The 20572-nt window shown below is 31.7% G+C and overlaps 1 protein-coding gene across 4 annotated transcripts in view; it reads left to right on the top strand.

The window, feature by feature from the left end:
- LOC145293938 (sodium/potassium-transporting ATPase subunit beta-1-interacting protein 2-like) overlaps positions 1-20572 on the top strand; it is a 249386-nt gene that overhangs the window by 128169 nt on the left and 100645 nt on the right. For all 4 annotated transcript variants that reach the window (XM_080140792.1, XM_080140795.1, XM_080140793.1 and 1 more), the window contains exon 4: positions 8081-8293. In XM_080140792.1, the coding sequence (XP_079996918.1) occupies positions 8081-8293 (213 nt within the window). The remainder of the gene's footprint in view (positions 1-8080; positions 8294-20572) is intronic.

The raw sequence follows: 20572 nt of genomic DNA, 5'->3' as shown, positions 1-20572 counted from the left end.
TCTAAATAAGAAAAGCTCTACCTGGTTAAGAGGAGCAAACAAGAGAATAATTTAAGATAAAGCGTAAAGTTACACAGGAACTTTATTACATTCTCAAGTCAATGAAGGTTACAGAAAGAGGAATAAGGGAGAAACCTCTTTAGGCCATGGTATTTTAAAGCTAAATACTTCTCATCAAAAGAGGAGAAAAAGCCAACATTATACAAAAGTAAAGGTAAAAAAAAAAACAAGAGACTGAAAATATTTAAGGTTAGAAATGGAAAAATATTTGAGATTTGAATTGGAAAAAAAATTTTTTATAGGAGGCGATATGACGGGGATAAAAGAGAAGGGACAAAAAGGTGAAAAGAATATAAAAACAATATATAAGAAAAAGAAATACTAAGAAAAATCTTTATTTTTTATAGAAATGTTAAATATTTAAAAACTTTAAGTTTTCAAAAATTAAAAAAAAACAAAGAAACTTGCAATGAATCTTTGGTAAAAAAAAAAATTAAATTATAAAATAAAGTAGGACAAATTAAGAGAAGGAAAAATAAAGTTAAAAAGGAAATCAACTCAAATTCTTGCAAGGTAATCTATCAGTAATTCGGTGTACTCCAGGATAAAATGAGAAGCTTATATCTAGTACACTTGCATAGGAAAGATTTCAATGGTTTCTGGAGTATTCTACATGTGAGTGTACTGGATATTGCTATATATATATATATATATATATATATATATATATATAACCATGTTTGTCTGTGTGAGGAATGATCTCTACCAAACTGCTCTGCCAATTTTTGGTCTACAGACTTGATGCTTGATACATAGAGAATTTAGACCTGTGGAACAAATTCGATTTGGTTTTTAGTCAGTAAAAATAGCTGCTAAGTGGTTAAAATAAATAAAAAAAATGGAACTTGGCAGGCATAAGTCGACTTAAAGTAAACTTTTACACATGCACACCTATACATTTATAGGTTAAACAATATTATTTTTTAACTTTTTATATGACATGGTTCCGAGAGTAACGAATAAGCTATATGTTTTGGTTTCTGACCCCACTCATATTTTTGTTACCAAATATTAGTACCCAACTCATGTTTTTAAAATCACTAATATATATTGGGTACAATATAATAATCAATAGAGAATTGGCTCTATAATAATAAATATGAAATCTGCATAAATTTAAATATATTGAAGAATATTTTAGAATTGGGCAGCTTGCTACTATATCCATATTCCCATAAATTTGGGTTTTTTTGTGTATTGATATTCATATTTAAAACCCTTTTTTCTATTTATTTAAAAAGGAAATACAACTTTCTTATATATGGGTCATGCATTTATCTGCAAAATATCTAGATAATTTGCATATTCTTTTAAACATTAATTTTTAATTTTCCTTATTAGGTTTTTCGTTTTTTTTATAGGATTATCATCTTTAGTTAGCTATTACGTTATATTTATGCGGATATTCTACATGATTTATACTTGCGTAATATTGTGCATAAAAAGGTTATAATAAACACAAACCTCTTTCTATATATATTTAGATATGTGTATATATATTTGTTTACAAGATTTTGTCTGCCAAACTCCTGTCAGTTTTTGTTCTACAGACATGAAACTTGATATATAGGGTATTTGAACCCGTGCAAAACTTTATATTTGGGTCTTAGCTGGGGAAAATCAGTGCAAAAGCGTGAAAATTAAAAAAAATGAAATTCGCCAGGTGAAGGTCAAAACGACAGCATTATGAATATGCATGCATAACGTAATAGCTATTGGTTCATGTTTTAATTTTTAGCCTTGCAGCAAACATGTCTTCATAGCATAGGCATTAACATCAAAGGAAAAAGTAAATCGTAAGCTAAACGTTTTTGTTTTGATTCTCGGTGGTGGCACAAGAAATTCAGTTTAAATTTTTAAAATCATTACTATATATTGGGTCCCATATAATCTATAATATAAACCTCACCTATCTGTTTACATGTATGTAGGTATATCTTGCAAAAACTTTCAACAGAGACAACGGATACTGACAAGATTGGTATCATTTTGAAGCTCAGCGTCTCTGACAATAAATATCGAAAAGTTGGCCAAAAACATTAATTCCTTTATCCTAAACTCGGCAGTTTTGTACAAGGAAGGGTAAATTTTCTTCGCCGACATTTTAGCAAGTCCTCGTCACTGTTGGATTGACTTCGGTTAATTTCAACACTTTTGACTTCCGGTTGCGTCGTGGAGACATCGGCTAAGACGTTAGATTTTCTTTCACTTTCTTTTCCACTGTCACGGGTTCAAGCCTGCTTGCCTGTCTACTACCATTTTAAAAAATAATTTTTTTTTGCTCAACACATATCTTCAGATACACAAGCAACGCCAGACAAGTATAATAATAAATACGAAATCTGTATTAATCAAAATATCATATTTAAGCGTATGTTATGACTGGGCAATGCTGGGCGGCCTGCTAATATATATATATATATATATATATATATATATATATATATATAATGTTATGAAAATATATATGGCAATTAAGCAACACAGAATTTTCCATGTTTCATCTTCAAAAGGATAATGCATTAACCTGATCAGTCCTTATGCGGAAAAATCAGTAACTTAATTATATATATATATATATATATATATATCTTTCATGTCTGTTCATTTTTTGCCCCATTTTTCTCTTTTATAATTATTTTTTGTTCATTTTTTAATGATATCTCTGATGTGAATAAAATCTTTTCCCCCTTATGCAACTACAGCCAATGTTAGTACACTGGGAATGCTATAAAAAAAAAAAAAAAAAAAACCCTCTGCATGCACGAATTCACTAGAACCGGATGAAATATTTTAAAAAGAAGTTGTATGCCATGTACAAGTGAAGCCGTGGATAAAACAGCAAAAACTGTGTGTTTAAGGGGGGGGGGCAGTGGGATCCACTCATAATGGCTAATCCTTCCAAGCTTTGCTTCCTACAAAGTTCAAAGGTAACATTTACTAACATGTCATTTTCAAGGTGGATTTTTTTTTTCATTACAATTAGGCTGTTCCTATTTACTTTATTCACTCCCCTACGAGGGCAGAGTTAGACACAGGGTCTTTTTTTTTTAATGTGAAGAAATTTCATCTCAACCAAAAAGGGTGAACTTTAGATTGTGACAAATGAAAAATTGTTCTTTTCTAAAAAGATTTTCTTTAACTGCACAAAAGCAGAAAAGATGATGAAGTGTGTATCAAAACAGATATTACAATTTGCTCCTAGCCAATAGGCCAAAACAATGCTGGTGGTTATCGGTTTGAGTTCGTCTGCTGTTGACAAACTCTAAAGCCATTGACAAAATGAGTACATCACCGAGGGCTCTCCTCATCTTCAGACAAACAAACAAAAAACAAAAAATGTATCTTTTCAAAAAGAAGAGTACACAATATTTGAAATAGATTAAGAATAGAAAGTTATTTTAAATCAAATTCGTTGAAAAACTCTGCTTTCCCCATTAAATCAATTTCCTTTTTTTCTGTTCATATCAGCTAATTGTTATGTAATCTAACATTGCAATTAATTCTCTCCTGTTTTACTCATCATTAAGCAATCTACTGTGTGAACTCATTAATTATCAGCTCAAAGTCCAAATGGTGTGAAATTGGATTTAACTGTCATTTTTTTTTTTTCATTTATTTATTTATTTTTTTAATAATTTACATATTTGTATAAGAGACTCCATCCCTCAGTTAGCCGCGTTTCAGTTTGAAATCACATTTCGGTCACTATTCTACTTGAGAATATTTGTTTTGAGTTTATTTTAATGGATAAGCATATCGAACTAAAACTGTTTAAAAAGCTTATTGTGCGACGTCTTGATGTCATAAGCACTCGTGACCATAAGTTTTACCTTTTAGAGTCTGGACACCGCAGCTCATTTTTTTTTTTTTTTTTTCGGTCACACGGGCACTCCCTGCTATTTTGATTGAAAGAAAAAATTTTGATTCATTTATTTCGTATGTTATTTTTTCTTTTGGGGAGGAGGAGAGGGTCCAGCGCACGAGTAACAAAAAGTACTCAATATCCGGAGAATAGTATCTGGTGGAGAGAGTGTCACATACTACTTTTTTTCTTTTTTTGATCGATTACATTTTCATGTTTTTATATGCTCTTTTATTTTTGAAATTATTGTGGGGGTATCGTCGTTTCCCATGATGAAAGTGATCAATGTCTTTAGTATAGCTGGTGTGTTCCAAACGGAACTTCATGCCAACCGATATATATATATATATATACTAGCAGGTTGATCGACATTGCCTAGTTGTAAAATATGCTTGAATATATTTTAATTTATGCAAATTTCGTATTATTATTGAGCCAATTTTCCCTTGATTATTCTATTGTAGCCAATGTATAATAGTGATTTTAAAGGTAAAAAGAAAAAATGTATTGTGTGCCATCAGCTAGAGTCAAAACCAAAATATATGGTGGTTTAGATGTTACCATTTAAGCTATCGTCAGATTGATAAGAAATAACTGACTTTAACATATACATGTATATTTGCTTATATGTAGAAGAGCACTGTAAGTCGACTTTTTTTCTTTTTTTTTTTTAAATTGTGTTTTCATCCCAAAGAAATCAGTGCAAGGGGCTACTATTTAGGATAAAATTTGCAGAGGTACTATGTAGGAAGTTGAGCAGCAATATATCTGTTCACATTACACTTGAACTTTCAGTAGAGTCAGGGAAGCAGGGGCCAGGGAGGAAATTCCCAAGTCTAGCAGTTTGAGAGAAGAAGCTTTTTAAGTAGAAGGGTTTCCGGCAACTTGGTGTCTGTACAGTGCAAGGGTGGATTTTTGTTGTTTGTCGGGTTTGTTGAGGGTATTTGTCGAAGGAATACAAGGGCTGGAAACGTACCGGAGCACTCTCCATTTAAATATTTGTAAAACAGGCACAACGATGCAATATTTTGTTGATGAGACAGAGGTTGAAGTTTAGTTAACAATGCGGGACTTATTAGGTTGATGACTCTTTTTTTTAACCTTGTCTAGGAGTGAGAGATTAGTTTCAGGTGAGCCAGCCCAAATATGGCAACAATACTCTATGCATGGACGAATAGTTGCTTTGTAGAGGTACAGGATACTTTAAGGTACAAGTAACTTTCTAGCATGGTATAGAGTCCACCTTCTTAGCAGCAGCCTTGACAATGCCCTCAGTGTATTTGTTTCAATTCATGTCCCCTGTGAATGTTAAGCCCAGGAGTTTGAACAAAGAAATTTCAAATAGTGTATCATTAGCCATGGCTGTCAGTGGTTGAGAAGTTGATGCACTACCTATTTTCACACATGGACCAGTTTCCTGGAAACTTGGGTTCAATGAGTAGGGGGAGGGATTCCATCAGAACCTGAAAGAGATGGAGACCAGGTATCAGGGTAACTGGGACGCAGTCATGATGTCTGACTATTGTTGGAATCTGAAGAGAGACCTCTCTGTCACTGAGCATTCCAGGAGTTTGAAGAAACGGAAGTTCAAGCCCTAAAGGTTGATTGGTTGGTTTTGTTTTTGTTTTACGGCATATCAACCCTTTTCATGTTATTTAATGCCAAATCCGAAGATTTTGAAGAAAAAATTTTTTTATAGAATATATTTGTTTTCAAGTCGGTTTCTATTTAACCCATAGTTGGCACCCTAACAGGTACTACCACTCTGGGTCAGAGTGAACCTGGGAGCAATGGAAATTAAAGGGTAGCTCAACACTCTCCAAAGCCCGCAAGCTGGGTCCTTACCATCGGATATAGTTTAAGGTCATACCCAGGACCCCTAAAGGTTGAACAACGGTGAAATAACCTGCAATTCATGTGTACTCACCTTTATCAATGCCAACCATTCAGTTTATAGTAATCAATATATCTTGTTGGCAAAACAATTTTTCTCTTAAAAACATATTTAAAATGACAAAAATCAACTGATAATGCCACAAAAATGTAATCGATTTTTTCACAAGATCTGATTTTTTTTTTTTTTTTTCTAAATTAACATAAAAACTTGACCTGACAGAGAGAAACGGATGTTATTTCCTGATTCAGCAAAAATATCCTAAATCAGTTGAAGAAATCTAGACAACATTCAAAAAGTAAAAAATTGTCTCGTGTTATTTGATTTAATATATATATATATATATATATATATATATATATATATATATATATATATATATTAAAATAAATGTCAGAATATATAGATTTATTTCAAATAACCATCCTAATACTCCCCATGAGCCCAAACTTAAGCTTTTGAATCCTAGATGAACATACCAGCTCCATTAAGCCAATTCCCCCCTCCACTTTCGCATAAATTTTCTTTAATTTGAAAGATGTATATTTATATTTTAAGCCACCGGCTTAGAACTAGTTAAATGACTATCCCCTACCCCTACATTCATTACACTGCTTAACCACCTCCTCCCATATCCTATACCTCAACCTTATTTTAAACCATCTTCCCAATGCAGCTCCCACTCCACCCCAGGTGAAACCTGCTCTCACCAGTAAAATGTCCCTTGCTTCTTATAGCATTGGTCCTTCCCCTTCAGGGATAGTAGTAATACCTCATCCATACTGTCTTGCATACCTCAAAACTCAGCACTTTTCAGATACTGATAACCCTATGCGTCAAGGATTTACCTCATGGAGATTGGCTTCATCTTGGACTGCTCCTTGAAGAATATGACTATCTACACTCATATACAGACATGCTACTGCCAGACTTGTTATAATATCTATATGCATTTCATTCAGCCTTCTATTAATATTTTTTATTTCTATTTTTGCTCAATTGTATTTTCTTTTTCAATTCTGTTGTATTATTATTATTTTGATTATTTACTATTTTGACATTTCTATATAATTCTATATTACTTTGTTGCAATCCCCCACATACTTCATTTATAATCACTCTCAACCCCCTACTCCCCAGTTATATATTAGCTGTTTTTGGAAGGGTGGTTATATCTTGGCATGGCAAGACCAGGTCCCCGAGGGTATGCTAGTTAAATTTCCTTTCAATTAAGTAGTTATATCTTGTTGGGTTGATGGGTCTTTGGTCAGGTTTTTGAAATCATTAATTCTCTCCAGAGAATGAATTATCTGGGCTGGAAACATCAGCTGAAATTGGATGCTATTTATTCATTTTAACTTCCAAAGTAACATAACTTGGCCCTTGCATGACTGTGTTGAACTAGATTGAAATTCTAACTGCCAATTTTCTATCTAGTGGTGAGAGAGAGAAAGAGCATAGATACATATAAAAAGAAAAACTTAATTCACAAGTCCCAGGTAGCAAGTTAATTAGATTTAGCCTTCCTGATTTTTCAGCAGTATAATCGAGCCCTCGATGTTATAAACACCTGTCAAACACAGCTAGGATTGAATCTGATTGATAACATACTTTTTCTCATCAAGCTGTCTCCATGTTTTAATGCTGTAATAACACCACCTCTATTTTACGTCTTACTGTGAATACATAGAAAGTCAGGTACAAGGCTTTTAAATGTGGAGAGTTCCAGCTCCTCCACAAGGGCACTTGTCATTGTACCATACCATACCAAAGTGGCACTAATCCTAAGCGGGTTGAACCAGCTTCCTGTGAAGGAGGAAGTTTCATGGGAGTATGGAATTCACAAGCAATCCCCAGTTGCACGTATATCCCGATAATGTTAGGTTTTTGTGGCTATTTCAAGGAGGTGTCGGCATCCTCCTACATACAGTGCCTGGTATTCCAAAATCGTCACCCATTTGGTTGTGACCAGGCTCAATGTTGCTGAACTTTATGCTGCATATTATTGTGCTACAAGATCGTTATTTAAAGGCAGATGTTACATCAGTTTTCCTTCTCCTACATGAATGCCTTTTCAAAGACTAAGGAGCTTCTCTCTCTCAGATTATTACATGCTAGGACACTAATTCTGATATTTCCAAGTCTCTGCACGTATATTTGCATACAACAGAATCTTTGATATAATTTTCATTTTCCTTTGATCTTTGTATTTTGTTTGATTTAAAGAATTTTCTTTTTTTTTTTCTCTTTTGATTTTTCAGAACCATGAATTGTATATTCTAAATATTGGCACAAAAAACAAAAGCTGGTGGTTAGAAAATGGCATTGGTTGTCACGTAACGAATTCTACATGGGAGAAAAATTACCATGGAGAAACCAGCCGACCAATTCCACCTGAAGAATTTGTGGAAGGTTGTCTTATAGAATATTATTATGTAGAATTTATACATGCTGCTGTGCAGTCTTTGTTTTCGGTAAGTTAACATTTCGGTGTATTAGTCTCAAATGTTTAAGGCGTTTCTTTTTTTTTTTATGTTCTTTGTTCTAACTCTGGATGGGGCATCCTACCAGATGCCAGACATTCATTCACCCTCATGAATTCCAACTGAGAGATCTTTTTAAAATTCTAATCATCTCTTTAACTGCAATTGTTTATATTGCTCTTGCACTTGGTTCACCGAGTATATTTGCCGGATAGATTTTCAAATAATTTTGCATGAGTGAAATGACAGATCTTCCTAAAATTCTATTCGTACTAACATGTTCTATTAATTTAGGAATATTCTGCCAAAATGTTCTATTCAATAATTAGTAAATTTATTAATTCTAATTAATGTATGTATACTTATGGAAATAACATTAATAATTATAAACTATTACATATGTTTGCATATACGAAACTAAACTAAATTAAACAGTTTACAATTTACAGTTATATTAAATTATTTATTAATTTAAAACCATACATAATTAATTCTAAACCTATAATTACGTTTGGTTGAGATTTATAATTTCGCTAAATACTCAATTGTTTACCTTGAGTGTAAAAGGTTAAAATTAATTCAATTTAAAGTATGATAGTTACTGCCCTTAGAACAAATCCATCGATATATTAACTTTCTTTTTTTTATATTCATTCCTTTATCATACATAACCAATTTCCATCCATATCCCACTAATAATGTTTATACAGTTCTAATGTCTTTCACTTAATATTATTCAATGATTAATTCAGTGTATATTATAAACTAGCGACTGCGCCGCATTGGCACACATAACGTTGAGTCAAACACAAAATTGAGTACACTCAACATCATCTTACCATCAACGCTTATCCTGTGAACTCGAAGTATGTATATATCTATAAAAGTGAACGTGTCTGTGTGTGTGTGTGTCTGTATACATTTCCCTACGCAATAACTCTGTCAATTTTAAGTCTACAGACTCGAAATTTTGTATACAGGGTAGTGAGATTTGGGAAAATCTTTGTAATCCGTTTTCGGCCAGAAATTTGGCTTTTACGGGGTCAAAGTTCAACGATTTAACCTTTGGGAACTCTACCAAACTCCTCTGCCAATTTTGGGTCTAAACACTTGAAATTTTAGATATAGGTTCCTTGGACATGGATCTAACTTAATAACGTAATTTGAGCCCAAAACAATAAATTTTAAGGGGTCATAATAGGGGTCAAAGTTAAAAAAAAAAAAAAAAAATTGACTGCTTTTTTTTTTTTTTTTGCTCAACATACACCTCCAAAAACCCGGGCAATGCCAGGCTGAAATGCTAGTCACTGAAGAAACAAAAATACCCTAACTAAGGGTAAGGATAATGAGTAAACATTGGATAAAATGATGGTTAAAATTATTACAAACTTGCCAGGATTCGAACCTGGAATCTTCTGATCCATAGTCAGACGCATTATGTCCTGTCCGTATGCCGAAAGATGTTACTGTATACAGACAGTGCTAAATTCTGTTAACATGGGCAGATAACTTTTTTGACAAATCCACGAAACAGCCCAAAACCCCTTATTTCAGGCTTTTTGTGTGACTCAGCGTTGTTCGTTACGAACCTTATATTGATAAGGACAATCTAGGGACTCACACCTTTTCAGGTAAAAAAATAATTTTTTAATTCAGTGCATCCATTCGAAAGTTTTATTGGTATATAGGCGCACACACACATAAACATTTAGAATCTTATTAATAGTATAATTAATTAACTAATACGTTTTAATATAAAATGTTAGTATCAAAACTATTTCAATCAATAGTCATAAGCAATAATTCATTTCTGCTTAATATCTAATTATAAATTAATTAGTTTTTATATTTACCTATCTATTTTTTATTTTTATTTTTTATCAATATTATCATTATAAAAAAATTATTTTGAAAGAAATATTTTAAAGCTCATATTTTACATACTTTTACTCATTCAATATTCGACAATCTAATATTGATAAACATTTTTCGAACTAGTTATTTAGTTAAGTATAATTTAAGTTTAACATTGAATAGATCCTAATTCCCTAATAATTAGGTTTATGAGTTTCCTAATTTCGTGATATGCGCTTTTAGTTTTGATTAGAAAAATGTATATTTAAGTGAAATCGGATTCTAATTTTACTTTAAGTTATTTAAGAATTATAAATGTTATTTAAATATAATATTATAGACTGTTTACTTCTGATTTACTTTTACTTTAGCCCCGCCTACCTATGCATTCCTTTTTTTTTTCACCTTGAATTTAACTTATAATCCCGAAATGAATTTATAGACGTTTAGTTAATGTGTGTGTGTGTGTGTGTATATATATATATTTCAAAAATATATAGTTTATCTTACTAGATGTTCAATAGATATACCTTATTATAACTATAATATTGTTTTTACATCCATTCTAACGATTAGCACATTTGGCTCATATATTTGAGTCCACACATCGATCGTATAATAATAACTTGTTTCAACATATGCAGTTTATTTTTAGGTCAGTATTTGGAATCTGTAATATTATGCTCATTCCTATCCATAAACTAACTTACTTGGCAAAGTAAAGTTTAACATTTCTAAACATTACAATCCATCTAGAAGTAATACCATTACGATTAACTACTATTCCCTATTTTAATTTAATATTTAATTATTCCTCTACATTTAATAATATAATATAGTTGTATGCTCTTTTTTATCACTCTACAATTAAATACTATACTATGTGAAATATATTAAAATACTTCATGGTTCATTTTAAATATTGATTTAGTTAATATTTCTAAACATTACGATTAATCCAGAAGTTATAATATTTCAATTAACTACTATTTCCTATTCTAACTTTATATTAACTTGTTCATCCATATCTAATTATATAATATAGTTGTATGCTGTTATATATCACTCTACAATTAAATACTATATTATTTGAGATATATTATCATACATACCTGCAGGGTTCATTTAAAATGATAATTTAGTTATATCTCGCCATCATATTTGATATCATTATCTAAATACATTTGGCCTATTTAATTAGTTTATAAAGTTTTACCATTGTTATTCTGTTTATTTTTATTAGTTAATTAAATTATATTTTATATAAAGTATTTATTTTGATAGAGAAAATTCTTGCATCTAATTATATACATATATATATATATATATATATATATATATATTGTTATGCTCATATAAATCTAAATAACAATGGAACTATAAACATTCATTTATTGAAATAGTTGTAAAACTTGTACACCATTTTTGTGAACGACTCTGGATGATTATGTATGTGGCGCGCAATATGTGATAAAAAAATAAAACTTTCAAAAATTGTGAATGTATCGAACTGTCAATGAGGGGCTATTTAGAGGTCGAGGTGAACTGTTATTTTTTCTTTTTATATATAAACTAGACTACCTGTGACCCGTTGGGTCAGTATGTTATATTAGCTATGGAATTCATGTATGAGCGTGACACTTGTGATGTAAAGAAAATCGTTTTTTTTTTTTTGGGTTTTTTTTTTACATAACAGAAACATTTCTATGAAAGTATATTAAAGTGAAAAATCAAGGACGGATCACTCAAACATGAAAAAAATCCCCCCTATTCGTGTAAAGTTACCTATTTTTCCGAATAATCGCTCAAAAATCGAAAATTAAACATGATTTTCGTACGAATCGAACGCTGACGAAAGTCATTTAGCAGCAAAAACGCACATGAACCTACCGACGAGAAATATAAGAATGAAAAACCCATATTGGAATCCTTCAACCAAGTTATAGAAACTTAAAATCTAAAAGAAAATAATTAATAAAACCTGAAGCAAAACAATAAAACCTAAATAAATAAAATAAAACTAATATTGAAACAGATTAGTAAATGTGTCAACAAATTCACCGTTCTCACACAACTATTTTGTATCTAGAAATGTAAACAAAAAATAAAATAAGAAGGAAAGAAGAAAAAGGGACGGATAGAGAGTAGTAGTAGTAGTCTTGGCTTTACTACAATTGTTCTTATGTTTGTCAACGGGTTAAAGTTGTTTAGTTGTAAGAAAATAGCGACAGTATAGTTGTAATAAAGAATAGTTGCAAAACACCCCCACTCTTCTCATGTTAAATAATAATTTTGAAATAATAACGTTAATATTTCAGTGCGCAGGTCAAAATCTGCAAAAGAAGCGATTTGTGTTTATTTGTTTACGTTGTTATGGGTTAATGTTTATGCGCACATGTGCAACTGGATGTTGTAAACCGGAAAGTGGGTTACATCACTCATTACAAGGTCATTTGAGTTTTATAATTATATAGATTTTGCATTGATGAAAGCCCCTACTGGTATAAGAATAATAAAAAAACATGTAGAGGACTATAAAAATATCAGTGAATGCCCGAAACAATTGTATGCATGTATAATTAATAAGGCCGAAACATTTTGGATATGAGTAGAAAAGTGTTCCCAGTGAAGCAGTATATTATAAAAGTATCTAGTATTTTACTATTGAGCTATCCAAATGAACTTTGTATACTTCAATAAAAAATTGGAAATGTTTTATTTCACTGGTATAATATATACGCACATAATTGATTTAGTTCAAGCATATTGTTAACATGGACACAAACTAATATTTCTTCAAAGTGCTCAATACAGGTGTAGAGCTTTTATATAAATAAAATTATACAAACATTGTAAAGTGTGTACGTGGGTTGATCAACATTTCCATGTTTCGTCAGCCTAAACATAAAAATGTTAAAACGCTGATCGATCTGCGTAGACTCGTTACAATGTTTATATAATTTTGTTTACACACGCGCGCACAAAATACAAAGTGGAGATTCCGTGTTTTGCCATATTAATGATGGCATAAGAAAAGTCCTTGAGCTGTATACATATGCACAATGTGTTATTATATTAGACTAGCTGATATACGCAGTGTCTTCAAGTTTGGCAACAGTGGTGGTGATGAGGGACATAAAGTAGTAGTTTAAAACATTGCACGTAATATACTGGTTACCTTCACTTGAAGTGCGCCTTTGATGGCCACACTGCAAATTGAACGGGATCCTTTAACCCTTGTTTGTCTATAGTATTCAACTAACATGAATCTGTTGATTTTATCATCTATAATATAAATCTAAGAATGCTTGGAAAATTCGTGCAAAATGAAAAAGCCATTAGCAGCACTCATTTAAAAGCTTGCTTTCTATGAAGTTGGTTCCAAGTGACTTGGATGGAACTGGACAGAGTACCTTGCATGCTCTTCTTTGAGTGAACCTGATCACTGTCGACGTGTCCACCTACATCGCATCATGTGCCTTATTGAGGTGTATCGGTAAATAAAATTTCAAATCCGTATCTGATCGGATTTAAAAAGTTATGTGTGTAGTACATGCAAACGTACATGTGAGACGATGTGTGCTCCTTTACTTGACAACAAATGCTGTTTCTAAGCTGTTCTTCTCTTTCATCTTCTCTTCTGGCAGTGTCCTCGTCTCTCGCATTGCTGGCTGTCAAGGAATGCGCAATGGCTCACAAATATAAAAATTAAATAACGCAAAACACACAAACTCTGACACATTCTGCAAATATAAGTTGCACTGTGTGTGTGTGTGTGAGTGAGAAAGATATCATTGATCCTCTGAACAGAAGTCCACATCTACGTCTTCTGTCGAGGACGTGTTTGTCAGTCCACGTCAGCTCCTTTTGACCTAATCTGAGCCACAACTTGCATTCCAGTGTGTCTAACTCCAAACTTTCCTCAACTGTAACAAATCTAAGACTGTAACCTGTTCCTAAGTGTCGTAAACTCATCGCCACTGCTAAAAACTAACTCTAAAATATATTGACTGATCTTGCGTTTTCGTTACTGTCACATCTTGATTAACAATCCGATTTTTGTTTTCTTTTGTGTTCCTTGGTGAACAATTTCCTACATCTTTATTCTGCTGATGAACTTATTTGCTCTTTTTTTTGTTATGTTTTTTCCTTTTTGGGGGTTCCTAAGACTTGGAAGAGGGAGGGGACGTCATTAGTACCACATGCATACAAATATCAGTTTATTTATAAAGATTAAGTTGTTTGAATTTTGGTAAATGAACATGGCTAGTTATAACATTTGCTCTTGGCTGTAAAACACTGGATTACAAATTTGTGAGTAAAATTAATTTGTTTAGTCCTTAAAATCGTCTTAAATGTTCATTGATTTATTACGCTTTTTGAGAGGGTGCTACCAGATGAGATTCTCTGTATATAATGGCTTCATGACTTAAAATGCACCAAATATTGATGTCATTAGTTTTTACTTTTTTGTAAAACTCAATCATGTTCTGCAAAGTCAAAAACAAAAGACCTAAACCAAACACCATGAATAAATATTTGAAGATCTAAATAACTTTTACCAAAATAACTGGATTTGCATTGAATAATCCGAAAAGGGTTGATATGCTATAAAAACAAACCAACCAAACATCATAAATAAATATTTCAAGATATCAGGAACTCTCAGCATAAAACCTTGTTCCAAAATGACTGGATTTGGCATTAAATAACCTGAAAAGGGTTGATATGCCATAAAACAAACCAAACTATGCTTTTTGAGGTTCAACTTGAAAAGTCTCCCAGAATGAAAACGAATATAGATTAAATTCTCTTAAATATTTCGTGGATTAAATATTATGTGGATATTTCGTGGATTAAATATTATGTGGATATTTCGTGGATTAAATATTATGTGGATATTTCGTGGATTAAATATTATGTGGATATTTCGTGGATTAAATATTATGTGGATATTTCGTGGATTAAATATTATGTGGATATTACGTGGATTAAATATTATGTGGATATTACGTGGATTAAATATTATGTGGATATTACGTGGATTAAATATTATGTGGATATTACGTGGATTAAATATTATGTGGATATTACGTGGATTAAATATTATGTGGATATTACGTGGATTAAATATTATGTGGATATTACGTGGATTAAATATTATGTGGATATTACGTGGATTAAATATTATGTGGATATTACGTGGATTAAATATTATGTGGATATTACGTGGATTAAATATTATGTGGATATTACGTGGATTAAATATTATGTGGATATTACGTGGATTAAATATTATGTGGATGATAGAGTTTGCTGTTATAGGAAGGAGGAACCCAAACATCAAGTTTAGAAATATAACGGAGTTCATGCAATTCATTTTCCACACTCGATTTGGAAATCTTGAGAATGTCTGTGATTTGGCTGTTTATCAAACGATAATCTTGTTCAACTACGGCTTTCATTTAGTCACTGTCAATCATCTTTGGCCGGCCAAAGTGAGGAGCATCTATCACTGAAAAATTTTCTTTTTATGAATCAAGCAAACTATTTCTGCCACGTCCGTCTATGACGACATTCATACGCATTACATATTTTTATGCAGGATTCTGTACATTTTTTTTCTCCCCCTTTTTTTTTTTGTAATAAAAAAGCTTTATGTCAGTAGTGTTTCTGCTTGATCTTCCATTTCAAATCCTAAAACATAAGCAAAAATATAAGAATGCTTTTGCTTGGGGGCTTATTACACATTGACGTAAACATATTACACCAAATACAGAATTTAAAGAATATAAAACCATCTTTAGTTGATGGGAAAGATGGCATTCAAAACTCAAAAACTGGATGGATTTTGTAGTTAAATTATTAAATGTTATCTATTCTGCACTTTCAACTACTAATGACCAGGATAAAATTTGACACACTGCCATCAAAATTTGCTACTCCCAAATCCGACAGTCTGCTGTCAAGGCTCGCTACTCCCAAATCCGACAGACTGCTGTCAAGGCTCGCTACTCCCAAATCCGACAGACTGCTGTCAAGGCTCGCTACTCTCAAATCCGACAGACTGCTGTCAATGCTTGCTATACCAAAATTTGAGTGTGCTCAATCTCTGACAAACAGGTTTCTTATTTAAACCAACAGCAGCTCATTTGAATATTCTCAGGGAGCACTCCTATTAGTTTGAAAAATGGTTGAAGATAAAATACAAAATATATTACCTTATTAGGAAAACGATATCTAAATTTTTGGTAGATTGTTTTTAAAATATTTGTTGCCAATGAATTTACTTGTGCAAGGAGAAATATTAAAAGAAGTGTGTTACATATTGAGAAATCCTATTATTTAGAAGGTCTCGATCAAGTCAAACATCATTGTTCTGCCTAGTAAAATAGTTAAACATAACGATTTAAATTTATTTACACAATTGAGATTTTATTTTTTACTTAAATCACTTTTTATCTAGGCCTTCTGAATTTAATATTATAATCCAATTTCCGTGTCTTGCAATCATTGTCCAAGATACAGTGGTCTAGAAAGCAGCTCCTTTTTATTAAGTGTTCATAATTTATTACTGAAACTAGCGAGTGTGGGACCTTTCTGGATCATAAAATATGCTTAAATATATTTTAATACATGCAGAATTTGTATTTATTATTACAAAGTCAATTCTCTATTAAATATTATATTGTACCTAATATATAGTAGTGATTTCAAAAGTTAAAAAAAAATAAAAATGGCTTGTGCCATGAGTTTGAATCAAAACCAAAACATTCAGCCACATCTCCTACTAATGTAAGAAACATTTAATATTAAACGACTTGAAGAAATGAATTAAATTTAAGCATGCGCAGAAAGAAGTAAAAATATGTCAGAAAGTTGAAACTAACATTTTGCATGTCAAATTGCCAATATGTGTGCGTGCACATTATTCATCCATCCAAACAAAGATTTTATTTGTTATAAACAATCCTTGGTGTATGATTACTATTCTCCCGTTAATTTCAATGTTGTGTGACCAGTAATTTAAGGGTTTATCGGTTAAATATTTACACAGACAGACACACATGCATTTGTTTTATTTATATAAATATAATTTGTGCAGGAAATTAATACAGGGTGACCCAAAAAAAACAAAAGCTAAATGGAGGCCATCTAGAACATATGCTGTAGAACGGAGACAAAAAGGCCAAAGACCCTAGTGTTTTGATGTGATGTTTTGAATATAATAAACTAGTTATGACCAAAGTTTCATTTCATTCGGACAAAACACTAAGAAACAGGGTCTAATTAGAGTTGGGGCCCGTTTTTTTGGGGGGGGGGGTCATCCTGTAGTATAAGAAAGGGCATGGCTTGCAGTTTTATTTTAATTTCAATATGAGCATAAGTACCTAAAACCAAAAATTTTCATGATCAAAGTTTTTCCAGAACTGCCTGTCTGTGGAACACATTGCCATGACGTTGCTTGCCAGCTGACTACAACATGGTCGTTTTCAAGTTTAATGTAACTAAATTCTTGTTGAGGTGCTTTCTTAAATAATCAAATTCTGTCCAATCACCATCATTACCAATCATGGTGTTGTCCACCTGACACTCATTTTACTCTTATCCTTGAGTTACCTTTAGGCCTTAATATTCTATACAAAGAAGAACTTTGAGTTTACTTTCAACAGTCTTGTAACTCTTGCTTCCTTTATTTTGTCCTTTAGTCCTCACATTCCATGAGGGATGTTTCTGACAAAGGGGGAAGAATTACGGTTTTCTCAGTTGGAATCTATCCATTTAACATTTATTGTTGGCGAGTTTTTGACCTTGAAGTAGTATATTTTTTTTTCTTTTTTTTTTTTTTTACTCCTTACATCCAGTGGCTTCATGCCTTGTCTGGAGCGATTTCCATAATTTTTTAAAAAGTGGTGACATCTTGGTCTGAAAAAAACGTATTCAGCATTAGTTTCTCAAGTTATCTGGAAACCGCATAAACTGATTTCACTTCAATTTTATTTTTACTAATGATTCACCATTTATCAAGGCCAAATGCCATTTGAGGATAAGAGTTAATGAGATAAATTTGAAGTTGAATGATGATTAATATTATGAGAGCATTGAAAATCTCCCACATTCCACCTGTTCAGAACGGCCGACAATCCAGAAAACATTGACTCTTCTCCATTTTTCAGAAGCATCTCTCATGGAATGTGAGGACATGAGGACAAAATAGGGAAGAAGTGAAAGTTGCAAGACTACCCCTCCTAAATTTTGTCCTGGTGTCCGCATTTCATGAGCAACATTTTTGACAAAGGAGGAATAATTGCTGTTAATCTATCCATCTCATTTAGCTTTAACTTTGATCGTTTCTGAGATATTAATATCAAGTCTCTTCATCAGCACAGGATATAAACACTCGTATTGAGATGAAGAATCAGAATGAATTTTTTTTCAAAAATCTTAATATTTTGGAATTGGTATCAGAATCTGAAAGAGATTCTTTTGTTTTTATCCATTTGATTTTGTTTGAAACTAAAATTTTTCTTGGCTCTTATTAATGTTTACCAAAATATATGCACATACTACATGGGTTTTCGTGGTACCCCCCCCCCCAAATATTCTATATTTAGAAATTTAAATAGAATTGGAATCTGTAATTGTATCAGAATCGGGAATTTAGAACAGAATTGGTAATATATTAAAATCGTCTCATCACTAGGGCATATTCTTTTCATTGTTGTTTTGACTCTTGAGTATATATCCGTTAATATCTTATACGATTTTATATAGACTGATGTGGTTCTCAGTTGAATGACTGGCTTACTATGTCAGATATACAGGGTGACCCCAAAAAAACAGGATATTCAATTCTTTTTCTGAGCATTTTACAGTTAACAGAGAAAAAAAGGTCAAAGACCCTAGTGTTTTGACGTGATGCTTTGAATATAATAGTTATGACCAAAGTTTCATTTCATTCGGACAAAACACTAAGAAACGGGGCCTAATTAGAGTGGGGCCCGTTTTTTTGGGGGGGGGCACCCTGTATACTTGAGCGTCAAAAGAATGAAAAGAATATTCTGTTGTCACAGTCCTACTCGTCACTAATAGACACTAAGTTTGGAGTTAAAATATAGCATCAAGACTAGAGTTCACTCTGTTATAGGTATACAGCAATTTGAGAAAATAAAAGACTGTAGTGTTATGATGATTACAAATCACTTCTAAAGCAGTGAAATCGAACATATAAAGGGGCATAACTGGAGGGGAGTACGGACAATTTTTTTTTATTTTCAAAATAAAAATATACAAAAATATGAGAATTTATAGTGAAAAATGAATTGATAAAATTTGCAATTAAATTGAAAAGATCTTATAAAAGAAAAGAAGAATGGTTTTCACCCAGCATTGTCCATGTGAGATATATATTTGCTTGTTGGAAATAATTAAAAATATAGTCATATTTAGAATTTTTGCTTGGAAAAATATTTTTAAATAGCATTTGCAATATGAGGTCAAGTAATTAAAAAAAGAACTGTTAACGCGAATTAAAAATAAATATTTGTCATTGCATTTCTGTAAAATGGCAAATGGTTTCAAAACAAATTCCTTTTTTTTTTTTTTTTTTTTTTTAATATTTTTAAAATACTAATAAAAATAACTATTTAAATGTTTAAATCTGTTTTTTTATTCATGGTTCACTAAGATATTTGAAATGAATAAGGCTATTATAAAAGTAAATAGAAAAGGATTTAATTTCTTTGTTCTAATTTATTTCAGTTACTTTCTGGACCTAACTGATAATTGCCTTTAATGCCCCTAGATAAAATCAAAGAGAAATTTCAATGGTGGTTTTTATAAATTTTATCCCTGGTTGTGAATTTTTGAGATGAGGATTAATAATTTGCATTATTTGGATGATTCAAACTAGTATTCTTATCTTAAACTATATCGTATGAATCCGATGATTCGATTATTGGTATTGATTCTCACAATATCTTTCTAGTGAAAATTCTTTCTAGAGAGACATTGGGTACTTCCACAGGGACCACAAGAAAGTTGCCAAGTGAAAGTGATTTTTGTGGAATGAACTGCATTTAAGCTTAGAACACCTAGGTTGTCAGTCTGTATCATCTGTGTCGTTAACTACTGGACCGCCGTCAGCTTCCACTTACCTCATTCTTAGAATGTTTCGGCTGATCTAAGGATCCATAGCGTAATGGATAAAGTACTGAGTAAAAGCCAGTTCAAAGAGACAGTCTTCTACATTGCCTGTCATAAAATATGCTTAAATATATTTTAATTTATGCAGATTTTGTATTTATTATTATATCGATTATTTCATATTGTACTCGGTATATAGTTTATATAGTATATTGTACTTAGTATATAGTTTATATAGTATATTGTACTTAGTATATAGTTTATATAGTA

The sequence above is a fragment of the Euprymna scolopes genome, chromosome 15 (assembly GCF_053919585.1).
Source record: "Euprymna scolopes isolate OS-2025 chromosome 15, ASM5391958v1, whole genome shotgun sequence".
Classification (NCBI taxonomy): domain Eukaryota; kingdom Metazoa; phylum Mollusca; class Cephalopoda; order Sepiida; family Sepiolidae; genus Euprymna; species Euprymna scolopes.
This window is presented reverse-complemented; position numbering and strand designations above follow the sequence as displayed.